Source organism: Girardinichthys multiradiatus, chromosome 20 (genome assembly GCF_021462225.1).
Source record: "Girardinichthys multiradiatus isolate DD_20200921_A chromosome 20, DD_fGirMul_XY1, whole genome shotgun sequence".
NCBI classification, from domain to species: domain Eukaryota; kingdom Metazoa; phylum Chordata; class Actinopteri; order Cyprinodontiformes; family Goodeidae; genus Girardinichthys; species Girardinichthys multiradiatus.
The window spans coordinates 36,485,421-36,498,211 of record NC_061812.1 but is presented as its reverse complement, the minus strand read 5'-3'; the positions used below and the strand labels follow the sequence as shown (position 1 = coordinate 36,498,211).

Genomic DNA, 12,791 nt, shown 5'->3' with positions numbered 1-12,791 from the left:
AATGTAGATATCAGGTTACAGCTGCATCCCTGCCGTGTTTTTCTTTATGTGGTTCCGTTTTCCTCTAACGCAGTAGATCAGTACTGTGTCTTTAAGGTGCCGGGTCATGCCTTCGACGTCACACCTATTCATATGTTCAAAGCAGCGCCGTTCAAAGTAAGGAAGTGATCTCCTCCCGCTGACGTCACTGAACGCCCAGCCAGAGTCGGGAAACTTACAAAGAGAGTAAAGATGGCGCAGCAGTTCGCGAAGGCCCAGATCAAAGGGGACAAAGTGGTGGTCTTTCTGAAGCCATCATGTCCCTACTGTGTCATGGCTGAGGACATCTTGTCCAAGTACCAGTTCAAGCCTGGCCATTTGGAGAGCATTGATATCAGTGGACGCAGCGACATGGACAGCCTGCAGGACTATTTCCTGGAAATCACCGGAGCCCGAACGGTAAGCTCATCTGCTTGTCATCCTTTAAAATGACACACATTCATTTTATTCTGAATTATTCCAAATGATCTCAATCTTATCAGTTTTCTTACACAACCTTGATGCCGCGATAGTATTTTTTTTTCTCTTTAAATTTCGAGTTTTTAAAAACGCATATTGTTAGATACCATTTTGGTTAGGAAACGTTCGTAATAAGAAATTAATAGCAAAGTTTAAAAAAAATATTTCAGTAGAATGTTAAGTGCAAGTTCATAACACTTGGAATAAATTAGCCAACAATTATTGCTTGCATCACTTCACTACCCCCACATAACATTTTTGAACTCTTTTGTCTTCGTATTCGTGCTCTTACTTCGTTTACTTCTACTCAAATGTGCTGCTCATATGTAGCATCCTCTCTCTCTGCTTTTTTAAGACGTCTGTTAAGCAGCTGACTGCAGGCTAGCTACCTGATTAGATATCCTAATTAGCACGCTAATTTCCGCATACTATATTCCGCAAAATAAGCACTTTAAAACTTCTACATTTAGTGTGTACAACATTAGAGAGCATGCTAACATACTATGTTACCATTAGCAAACATCATGTTGTACATTTTTGTGTAAATACCATAAAAACTTTTCTCATATTTATCATACATTGAAAATCTATTGGAAAGCAGCTGTAGGAAGTCACTATGTGTATCTAAGAGTGAAGTGAGATCCTAGTTTGCCATATAAATGAAGGCATAAAAATATATATTAGGATTCTTCTTCATACACAGTTGAACTCAAGCAAATAAGTGCTGTCTGGTGCTGATCTCAGACAGAAAATATGCTCTAAAGATACTGCAGGAAGTTGCCGGGGCCAAATTAAGGCCCCTGTGTTTCGAATTGGTGGAAAGAGAAGCACACAAGTTAAAAGTAAAGCCATTGTATTTGAAACTCAGTGGATCACGGTCACATGTTTAAGGCTACATATCTACTCAAGAGATTGACACCCACATTGAATGGTCTCCACCCAGAACAAGTAGCACCACATTCTGGTGATATGATTCACCCTTTGGTTTGCCGTTCTGATGAAAAGTCATATTGCAGTGGGCTCTCAAGCCTGTTTTCTGGCCAGTTTGTCACAAATTAAGTCTATTTAAACATTTTGATAATTGCTCTGACTTACTGTAGGTCTACACACATCTGCCTTATCGAATGACACTTTTTCGTCTTTCCCATTTTGAAGAGTAGCAAGACAAATTGTCACATTTATACCGTACTGATTATTGATTTTACCTGACCTAGTCTAAAAAAATCTCTAAAGTCGCAGTTTAAACAATGTTAAAGTTTCAGTTAATTTTGAGAAATAGTTTGGAAGACCAATTTTGTGGTTTTTCCAAAGATTTCATTTAAAACAAATGCTTAAATGCATTCATATTAAAGTTTTTTTCTTTCAAACTGTTAGGGATGATATGCTTTTGTAAATGTACAGGTCCTTCTCAAAATATTAGCATATTGTGATAAAGTTCATTATTTTCCATAATGTCATGATGAAAATTTAACATTCATATATTTTAGATTCATTGCACACTAACTGAAATATTTCAGGTCTTTTATTGTCTTAATACGGATGATTTTGGCATACAGCTCATGAAAACCCAAAATTCCTATCTCACAAAATTAGCATATCATTAAAAGGGTCTCTAAACGAGCTATGAACCTAATCATCTGAATCAACGAGTTAACTCTAAACACCTGCAAAAGATTCCTGAGGCCTTTAAAACTCCCAGCCTGGTTCATCACTCAAAACCCCAATCATGGGTAAGACTGCCGACCTGACTGCTGTCCAGAAGGCCACTATTGACACCCTCAAGCAAGAAGATAAGACACAGAAAGAAATTTCTGAACGAATAGGCTGTTCCCAGAGTGCTGTATCAAGGCACCTCAGTGGGAAGTCTGTGGGAAGGAATAAGTGTGGCAGAAAACGCTGCACAACGAGAAGAGGTGACCGAACCCTGAGGAAGATTGTGGAGAAGGGCCGATTCCAGACCTTGGGGGACCTGCAGAAGCAGTGGACTAAGTCTGGAGTAGAAACATCCAGAGCCACCGTGCACAGGCGTGTGCAGGAAATGGGCTACAGGTGCCGCATTCCCCAGGTCAAGTCACTTTTGAACCAGAAACAGCGGCAGAAGCGCCTGACCTGGGCTACAGAGAAGCAGCACTGGACTGTTGCTCAGTGGTCCAAAGTACTTTTTTCGGATGAAAGCAAATTCTGCATGTCATTCGGAAATCAAGGTGCCAGAGTCTGGAGGAAGACTGGGGAGAAGGAAATGCCAAAGTGCCAGAAGTCCAGTGTCAAGTACCCACAGTCAGTGATGGTCTGGGGTGCCGTGTCCGCTGCTGGTGTTGGTCCACTGTGTTTTATCAAGGGCAGGGTCAATGCAGCTAGCTATCAGGAGATTTTGGAGCACTTCATGCTTCCATCTGCTGAAAAGCTTTATGGAGATGAAGATTTCATTTTTCAGCATGACCTGGCACCTGCTCACAGTGCCAAAACCACTGGTAAATGGTTTACTGACCATGGTATCACTGTGCTCAATTGGCCTGCCAACTCTCCTGACCTGAACCCCATAGAGAATCTGTGGGATATTGTGAAGAGAACGTTGAGAGACTCAAGGACCTGTATGTGAATTTATTTAAGAGCTTTGTTTTACATATCTTTGCCAGGGGAGCAAATAATCGTGAAACTAAAAGTGGTTTATTCACCATTTCATTAGTCTTTGCTTTTCCCACGCTGGCAAAAAAAAACGCAGGTCCCGCGGGTGTTCATTGGTGAGAAGTGTGTGGGAGGCGGAAGTGACGTGGAAGCGCTGCACAGGAGTGGGAAGCTGAAGGGGATGCTGGAGTCTATTGGGGCCCTTCAATGATCTGCTCCAGACTTTCAGGTACACAACACTGGCCTTATTTGATTTTCCTTATTTCATCTTCCTCCAGCCTCCACATGCACAGGGTTCCTAAAAGTCTTTTTCTTGTTAAAATTGAATACTTTTCCCAACTTGAAATTTCCGAGTTATCAAGACATTTTGTAGCCATATTTTAAAAGTGGATGCTTTTTTATGAATTCCACCTTTAGGCCAGAGAAATTAGTAGTTCAGTGACATTTGCAACACTTTTTTTTTTGCTGACATTCAGCTTTATTACCCATTTAAGACTCCTAGATTCCTCAAATTGTCCTCTGTAACTTAGGACAACCATTAAGCAGTGGTTGAGTAACTATTATCTACAGCCCAGTTGCAGGAATTTAGGTGCGATTTTCTTTTTTTGTTTTTAATTTTTTTAACGCTCAGATCAATGGTGCCAACAAATGGACTCCAAATGGACCCCAAAGCGATAAGGACCTAAAAACAATGTCTGTAAGGCAGTGGTTCTCAGTCCTGCTTCTCATGGCCCAGTGTCCTGCTAGTTTTAGGTGTTTCCCTGCTGCAATAAATGGGGCGTTAACAGACTTCAGCAGAACGTGCTGGCATGTTGATGAGATCATTCAGTCATTTGAATCAGGTGTGCTGGAGGTGAGACGCATCTAAAACATGAAGGAAAGTAAAATGAAATGGAAACACACATTTTTCCTCACTCTCTTTTCTTTTAACACAGTCATATGAAAAGGCTTGGGCACCCCTTTATAATTTAAATTATTTTTGTTTTTAAACCTTTGAGAGATTGGCTCAGCTAATTCAGTTTGATATTTCAAATAACTGATGAACACAGTAATATTTCAGTAGTGAAATTAGGTTTATTGGTCTAACAGAAAATGTGCAATATGCATGAAGTCTAAATTTGACCGGTACGTACATTTGGGCACCCTTGTCATTTTGTTGATTTGAATACCTTTAACTACTTAGCACTGATTTATTGGAACACAAAATTTCTTCATAGGCAGGTGTATCTAATCATGAGAAAAGGTTTTTAAGGTGGCCAATTGCAAGTTGTACTCCTCTGATAGTGGCAAAATGGGGGCCTTAAAACAACTCTGAAATGACCTGAAAACAAAGATTGTTTAAAATTATGATTTAGGGGAAGGATACAAAAAGCTATCTCAGAGGTTCCAGCGGTCAGTTTCCACTGTGAGGAACATCGTAAGGCAAAGGAAGACCACAGGAACACTTCCTGTTAAGGCCAGAAGTGGATGGCCAAGAAAATATCAGAGAGGCAGAGAAGAAGGATGGTGAGAGCAGTCAAAGACAACCACAGACCACCTCCAAAGACGTACGTCATCTTGCTGCAGATGGTGTCACTGTGCATCGTTGAACAATTCAGCACACTTTGCACAAAGAGAAGCTAGACGGGAGACTGATGCGGCAGAAGCCTTTTCTGCACGCCCGCCATGAATAGTCGCTTGAGGTATGCAAAAGCATGTTGGGACAAGCCTGCTTCATTTTAAAAGAAGGTGCTGTGGACTGATGTAACAAAGATTGAGTTGTTTGGTAATAACAAAGGGTGTTGTGCACAGTGGCGAAAAAACACAGCATTCCAAGAAAAACACTTGCTGCCCACCGTAAGATTTGGTGGAGTTTCCATCATGCTGTGGGGCTCTGTGGCCAATGCCGGTACTGGGAATCTTGTTAAAGTTGAGGGTTGCATGGATTCCAGTCAGTATCAGCAGATTCTTGAGAATAATGTTCCAAGAATCAGTCACAAAGTTGAAGTTACGTCGGGGATGGATATTTCAACAAGACGACGACCCAAAATGCTGCTCAAAATCTAATCAGACATTCAGGCAGAGGAACAAGTACAATATTCGGTAATGACCACCGCTGTCCCCAGGCCTGAATATCATTGAACATCAGTGGGATGATTTAAAGCTGCCTGTCCATGTTCGGCGACCATCAAACCTAACTGAACTGGAGATGTTTTGTAAGGAGAAATGCTCCAAAATACCTTCATCCAGGATCCTGACACTCATTAGAAGCTCTAGGAAGCACCTAGAGGCTGTTATTTTTGCAAAAGGAGGATCTACTAAATATTGATATGATTTTTCTGTTGGGGTGCCCAAATATATGGACATGTCAAATTTTGTTTTCATGCATATTTCAGATTTTTTGTTGATCTAATAAACCTAATTTCACTATTGAAATATTACTGTGTCCATCAGTTATTTGAAATATCAAACTGAAGTAGCTGAGCCAATCACCCAAAGGTTTAAAGATAATAATTCAAATTATCAGGGGTGCCCAAACCTTTTTTATATGATTGAACTTGCCCAGGCCTGGAAAATACCTCAATCAATTCCAAACTATCCTGTCCTTTCCAGGCTTCTCAGGAACCCTGCAAGCACTACATTTCAGTCAAACTGTCCATTAACAGTTTACATAAAGAGAAACAAGTAAATGTTGGCCTGTTGTTGGCAGCTGCTGCATGACCGAACTGCAGGATTAATTGAGGGAAGTGAAATCCAACTGTCCATGCCAACAGCAGCAGCACGTTCATTCTAAAACAAGACTTTATTTAAAGTCAGACACTAGGTTATCTACAGTCTGTACAGCTGAGGCCCAGCACAGCCCGGTGGCTCACTGGGTTCCACTTTGTTTCACAGTCCAGAGTTTCACGTGCTATTTATTGCCTCCAATGATCAATTCAGATTTATGTGATGATATCAAATGCTGAGTTTGGCAGCAGAAGAGCACCTTTAGGTGAAATAGGCATCATCTGATAGCTCGTGCTTACAGCCAAATCCTCACAGTGGCATCTGGACCGACAGTAATACACAGGTTTCGGCTACATTTCTGCACAACTACTTGCTAGAACTGGATTCCAACTATGCCACAGATGGTGTGTTTGATTATTTTACATTGATAGTAATCAATGGGAGAAACATAGAGCTGTAAAAAGTCGCTGACAATTTTCTTTCTTTTGTTTTCTACACTTGTTGCAACTCCTTGTAAATAGCAGTGAAAAGTTAGACTGTAAACTAGTACAGCCCTGTTGTCGCTACCTTACATTTTACCTTACAAAAAAACAAAACACATATTGTATAGTTTACAAAAATAATTGCAGCACCATAAATCATAATCCCATTATGATTAAAAGCAATCTCGCTAATAAAAACAAAAGTAACAGGATAAAATATAGTTTTAACTAAGAGGCAGCAAGGTTTTTTCCTGTATTAACTTATGTTCAAGGTGTTTTCTTCTCAATTCTACTTCTGAGAAATCTCACTTTTTTATGCTGGCCAAGATACCCTTATTTATTAAATATGTATTTTCAGCACACTGAAACATTGTATAAAACTAAAGCTGAACTGATTTGAATGAAAACATGAAACATTTAGTGATTAATGTCTAAATTTGGTGCATAGACCACGTGGGATTCGATTACCACCTTCAGTCTGTTTTTAAGGATTTCATTTATTTTCAGTGCAAGTAAAAATGCCCTCATTTCAATCAAGCTATGATGAAAATATATTGAATCCGACGAGAGGACGAACTTTATCTTGCAACGAGACATTTAGTGACGAGGCAATAAAATTGGAAATAACTGCAATCCAATTGGTCCTGCTCAAAAGCTAATCTGAGCTTCTAATATATTACAGATGGAAATGAGAGCCGGTGGCAACCAGCAGCATTACAATTTGCCTCAGCTCTCTGCTCGCAGTCCTTATCTCAGTCCCCGCTCTGCAAAGGAGCCGATTGAGCTGTCGGATGTTTCGGCTTTGAGAAAGGCTGGATGTGCACATGATAACGATTTCAATCAGGACACGGATACACCTCGAGTTTTTTCACATTACCTCATTACAGCCACAAATTTTATTATATTTTATTTAGATTTTTATGTGATAGACCAACACAAAGTAGTGCATGATCCTGAAAAATATGGCCTGTATTTGTATTTCTCCCTCTTTATTCTGATACCCATTAATAAAATCTTGGGCGACCAGTTGTCTTCGGAAGGTACATGATTAGTAAATAGTTTCCAAGTCCAGTCGTCAAAGTCCAGACCTAAATCTAATTGGGAATCTGCGGCAAGTCTTGGAAACTGATCTTCACAGACTCTCTCCTTCCAATCTGGTTAAGTTTGAGCTTTTCTGGAAAGAAGAACCTCCAAAATTGTAGTCTCTAGATGGAGACATACCCCAAAAGGCTTGGAGCTCTGATTACAGCAGAAGGTTGTTCAAACGTATAAAGCATTACCTCGAGGCTGTTAATACAAACACATGCCGCACTTTATAGATGAAAAAAATTATATTTTCTTTCCATATCGCAGCACAATGTTTTGTTGGTCAATCACATAAAATACACTGAGGGTTTGTGGGATTAATGTGACAAAATGTAAAAGGTTTCCAGATAGTTTAGCAAGGCGCTGTCCACCATGAATCACTGTGGTTTTACCCAAAGACACAGTCGGCCTTTGTCCTTACAGAACAGACATTGTATCAAACAGATCTGCCACTTCCTGATTTTTTTATTTTTATTTTTTCAACCTGAAGTTACATTAAGCTTCAAACAATCTGCATGTAATGCTGGTTTGTATTCCAATGAAGGTTTGGATCTTTCACACCATTCTGTGTTGTTTTATCTTTGAAGCTCACTATATTGCATCTGCCAGTAGAAATATAATCTATCACAGAGCCTCCAACCAGAGGTCAGACGGTCGTTGTAAAATCATATTGAGTTTTAAGGATCGGTCGTTTTGTGTTGCAATAGTCTACAGCCGAGGAGGAGGAAGTGCAGACTTGTGTCCCAACTGATCAGCTGCTTCAAAGTTTTTGTTTTTGTCTCTGAACTCTTCCTTTGCAGAGTTGTCCTACAAAGTCAAACCTTTGTTTCATTCAACAATCCTCTCCTTCCTCGTGTTATTCCTTCCCATGATTCCTCTCCTCTGTTCCTCCACCCCCCCTTCCCTTTCTGCAGGGTTGAGGCGTCCAGATGTGGTCACATGACTAGGCAGCGGGACTTTCGAAGTTTGCGCCTTTGCTGCTGGTACTCGCTGAGCTCCTGCAGGTACCCTCTGGACGGCCAGCGGAGCCTCTCCACCTGCTCACGCTCCTCCTCTGGAAGAAGCAAAAGCAAAAAGGACACAAACTAGTTACCTGCTCCAAACACAAATATATGACCACATTATCATAAAGACCATTAAAGGGTTGTTTACAGAGCTTGGCCAATACTCGGATACATTAATAAGTTCCATAAAATATCTAATCATTTGTTTCCATGAATAAACCGCAGCGAGAGTGTACCCTTCATTACCCGTCCAATAGCATAAATGAGTCCTGTTTGACTGATGAAGACAATAAAAAAAACCTTGTGCTTTGCAGTGTTGCTGTTATTCTTTGCCATTAGGCTGTTTTTATCTGCTTTCTAGTTGCCAGGTAAATGCACAAGACTCCTGCAAGCAATAAAAGGGACAAACTCAGCCAATTAGGCAAACTATAAGTTGACGTTTATTATCTACAAATCATGAAACAAGTCAATGCACCAACTGGATTCAGATTCTTCAGTGTGCTAAAGGGTTATCTCACAGTTGCTTTAGAAGCCAAAAGAAAAAACATCAACAATAGCAAAGAAAACAAAGTCATATTGGCCTTATTACAAAATCTATTACAATTAAGACTTTTTAAATCTGCAGATTATTATCCTACAGTAAATACTAACTCTTTAATATCACAAGGTTATTATTTGATATGTTTCATTTCTGTTTGGCATATAGACCCAAGTCAGCTTAAGAACCACAGGTCCAGATCAAAACTCTAATCTAATGCCTCTTTTCCACTGGCTTGTTTTAGCCGGCGCAGCTCCACTCCACTCGATTTCGCTCTATTCAGTACAGTATCGGTTGTGTTTCCACTGACCCGCCGACGGCTGAAGCCCCGCCTCCAGATTCAGCGGACCCGTCCTCCCGTTTGGTCCGATGCAGGCAGTCCGATTATTGGGGAGCTGCTCTCTGCCTACTCCCTCCTCCTGCAGACGCTGGTTCGCTTAAGGACCGTCAATAAATGTCCGAACCAAACACGTTGTTGGTGGTATTGTTTTGGGGGAAATGTTTGTGCCTCTGAACAGCTGATTTTATGTGATTTAGCATGTTATTAAATACTAATTTAGCATTTAGCAGCCTTCAAGCTTGGTTTATGACCTGTAAAGGTGGAGTCGAGTAGGGCCAAATCGAGCCAGTGGAAAAAGGGCATAAGGGTGCTAGAGGCCTCAAAAACTATAAAATGGCCCTTTATAAGAAAATAGTGAATAAGCACGGATTAACCTGTGGGCTCTGCAGCAGGAACTAAAGATACTGAAACAATAAGTCTTAAAAAAAAAAAATCAAGGTTTAATCTGGGAAAGGATGTCATTTAGATAAAAAAAAATGGATTGAATGTAAAATTTGTTTGCAATTTTAAAATAAAAGGGTCCAAAAGGTAAACGTATTACAAAGGTGAGTTATGCACAAAGAAGAAGTCGTCTTGAATTTTAACTGATGCAAAAACTTTGCTTTACGGGTTACCAAAGTAAGAGTGACCACAGTTTAAATAGCAGACACAAACTGCAATGAAGATGGGTTTTAATATGGTAGAAGACTGATTTGGATTTTGCTCCAGCCTCCAGGACCAACTAATCTGGATTTATACAAAATGAGGATACCAAGACACTTTTCTACTGCAGGTAAGATTTCATAGACGTAGAAGAGTAGAGGCTGCAATGGCTTGGTATCAGCATGTCCGCCATACTGTTAGCGATTTTCTCTTGGGACCCATTAACAGATTTGCTTGGAAACTGAATTTTCAAAATAAAAGCTTGAAATTTAGAATATTTTTAACGGATAATTCTGAAACAGAATCATGTTAATAGTTGTGATTGTTTACATAAAATTAAAATTGATGTTTAAAATGCACTAAAATGTACCCTTATTTTGTCTCTGAAAACATACCAAAGGATTGGGTTTAATTAAGGCATAGTTATAATTAATCTCAGTTTGCTTTAGCTATTTTCTGTTGTCAATAAAATGTTATTAATTGGTGGGCGTATGAATCTCTTCATCTTTTTCTTCAAATGTTAAATATTTCAAATAATTCCATCTGTCATTCCATCATTATGATGATTTTTCAAAACAAATTTTTGTCTGTATAAAAAACAGATAATTTGCAAGATTATTATTAAGGTGTTGTCCTTGCTAGTTATGAGGGGTAACTAAGGTCTGAGACTCTTTCATTGATGGTTTAACTGTGTTTGCATTTAAATATAAATCACCTAAACCTTGCAATTAGTGCATTTTGCTATAGGTGACTACAATGTAAAAAAAACAAAAACTTTTGTAGTATTTAGTTTTTGGGGATGTATTAATTACTAATTTCTAAATGTAATTCATTGATTTATTATCTAATGTAAACCACAACCGATTGCAACATTAACATCTCCTCTACAGCTTCTAACCCTTTTCGCACAACTTCGCTTCGAAATTTGGAACTATCCCTTTACGTGATCCTGCACAGTGAGGTGCTTGCTTCTGTTGTTGAAAAAAAATTACAGACGTGATGACATCCATGACACAGCCTTGCAGGTTGAAAATATTTAAGAGGTTCCCACTGACCTGAGAGCTCCAGGAAGTCAGGTTTATGACTAAAGATCAGGTAGTTGTTGGCAATAAAGTGGAGGAGCCAGATGTACAGCTGCTCTGCATTGTGGCACTGAAAATCAAAGAAAATCAACTAAGCATTTGTATTTTATGTTGACTTGTGTCTCCTCAGCTGTTTTTCTTTTGAACGCACACGTGCTCTTTAGCAGCACTGACCTTTGCTCTGCGCAGAAGTCGAACCACGCTGATCCCTGTCGATGACAGCTCTCTACTGGGCATGCTCTGCAGGTAAGCACACACGCACACCTCGCACAGATGCTGCAGTCGTTTCACCTGGTACATCTCGGCGCAGACCAGCACGGCCATGGCCTGCAGCACGCTGGCTGGACACACAGACACACACAGCACTGTTGAATATCTGTTAAATGGAGTTCATCTGTTTACCTGTAGAAGCGGTATGGATCAAAACAATTTCGGTCCAGTTCTTGGAGTAACCCTCATTAAGTAAGTAATGTGTCCCATACCTTGATTTAAATTCAATGCAAACAACTGAAACTCTTTAAAATGGACAAATAAGTTTATTCGTTCAGGGAATTTCTTTGTATTTCTTTAGAAACATCTTCATCAGGCAACAATGTTTTCCAGACAACTATCTGATTAAAGACATCAAACTTACCTTTTCATTTACGTAAATAGTTTTAAGGGAATGGGGGTGACTGCAAAGTAAAATAGGGGCTATAGTTCCACATTCCAAGGCTATATTTTATCTTGGAGCTCACAAAGTATTGCTTATGAAAAATAACAGTTTAAATAATAAATTTGCCCCTGACACCCATTAATAGACCTAAACAAAGAATTCAAACATAATGTATCTAAAGCATACAGACTGTAGCATTCATTTCCTGCCTTTTCCAACATCTCAGACGTCCAGTTCAAGTCAGTATTTTACATCCATTCATCATCGGTACAAATCTCCTTTTATTTGGGGAATTTTAATGATATACTTGCAGCATTCTTATTATTTTGTTCCTGAATCAGATAATTAAAACTTTGACACAGATTTCAAACACAGCTTTGAGATTGAATAAAGCTGACAAACATTAAGGCTCTCAATCTGGCTGAAAATGTATTATCTATGCTACTGTATCAATTGAAATAAGCTCTACTGATTCTGCCAAGAAGAGTCGTCAAATATTCAGGCAGATTGGTGCCAGGACCTTGCTGATGGCTACAGAAAACTTGTAGTTTCTCCTCAACTCTGAAGGACATTTATCCAAATACTAGTTGGATGGGTGTATGTATAAATTTGAGCCTATATGACCCTATGTGAATTACAGAAAATCCACCACAAATTTAAGCTTCGAAACCAGATTATTGTTTTTAAATGCATCAAATGCATCATGAAATATCCAAAATGAATTTAACATGCTTGGTGATGATGAGTGAATTCAAACTTCTGTGCAGCACTGTGGAAATATCCAAGGGTTTAAGACACACAGAAATCCCTAATAACACAATAACTATGCCAATACAACCTGATATTTCCTGTTATGTCAAACCCCATGTTTAGCACCGTTTGTCTCATCATGCACACACTGCCTCTCTCTCTCTCTCCCTGCTTCTGTACGCCTCCGACGTGCTGCTGCACCATCAGCTCAGCAGCAGCAAATACAGAAAGCTTTGTTATGTCTGGGTGCACAATTGCTCAAACGAGCATTAGGAATGTCTCCTTTCATATGTTCAGACCACATTATCAGGGTGAAATGCTTCGCTAGCCTTCTTGCTTTGATAGCACACAGTTTGTCACTGATACTCGTGGAGTTACCTTGT

At 39.6% G+C, this 12,791-nt stretch overlaps 2 protein-coding genes across 3 annotated transcripts in view; one reads left to right on the top strand and one right to left on the bottom strand.

Moving 5' to 3' along the window:
* Positions 1–171: 171 nt before the first annotated feature.
* On the top strand, positions 172–8,714 carry glrx (glutaredoxin (thioltransferase)). Its single transcript, XM_047347215.1, has 3 exons — positions 172–438; positions 3,221–3,352; positions 8,312–8,714. Exons 1-2 carry the CDS (start codon positions 232–234, stop codon positions 3,332–3,334), a joined length of 321 nt encoding a protein of 106 aa, XP_047203171.1. The 5' UTR covers positions 172–231; the 3' UTR covers positions 3,335–3,352; positions 8,312–8,714.
* rhobtb3 (Rho related BTB domain containing 3) overlaps positions 8,316–12,791 on the bottom strand; it is a 35,658-nt gene continuing 31,182 nt past the window's right edge. For both annotated transcript variants that reach the window (XM_047347212.1, XM_047347211.1), the window contains exons 11-13: positions 11,178–11,344; positions 10,977–11,073; positions 8,316–8,451 (exon numbers count right to left, since the gene is read on the bottom strand). In XM_047347212.1, the coding sequence (XP_047203168.1) occupies positions 8,333–8,451; positions 10,977–11,073; positions 11,178–11,344 (383 nt within the window). In that variant the 3' untranslated portion in view covers positions 8,316–8,332. The remainder of the gene's footprint in view (positions 8,452–10,976; positions 11,074–11,177; positions 11,345–12,791) is intronic.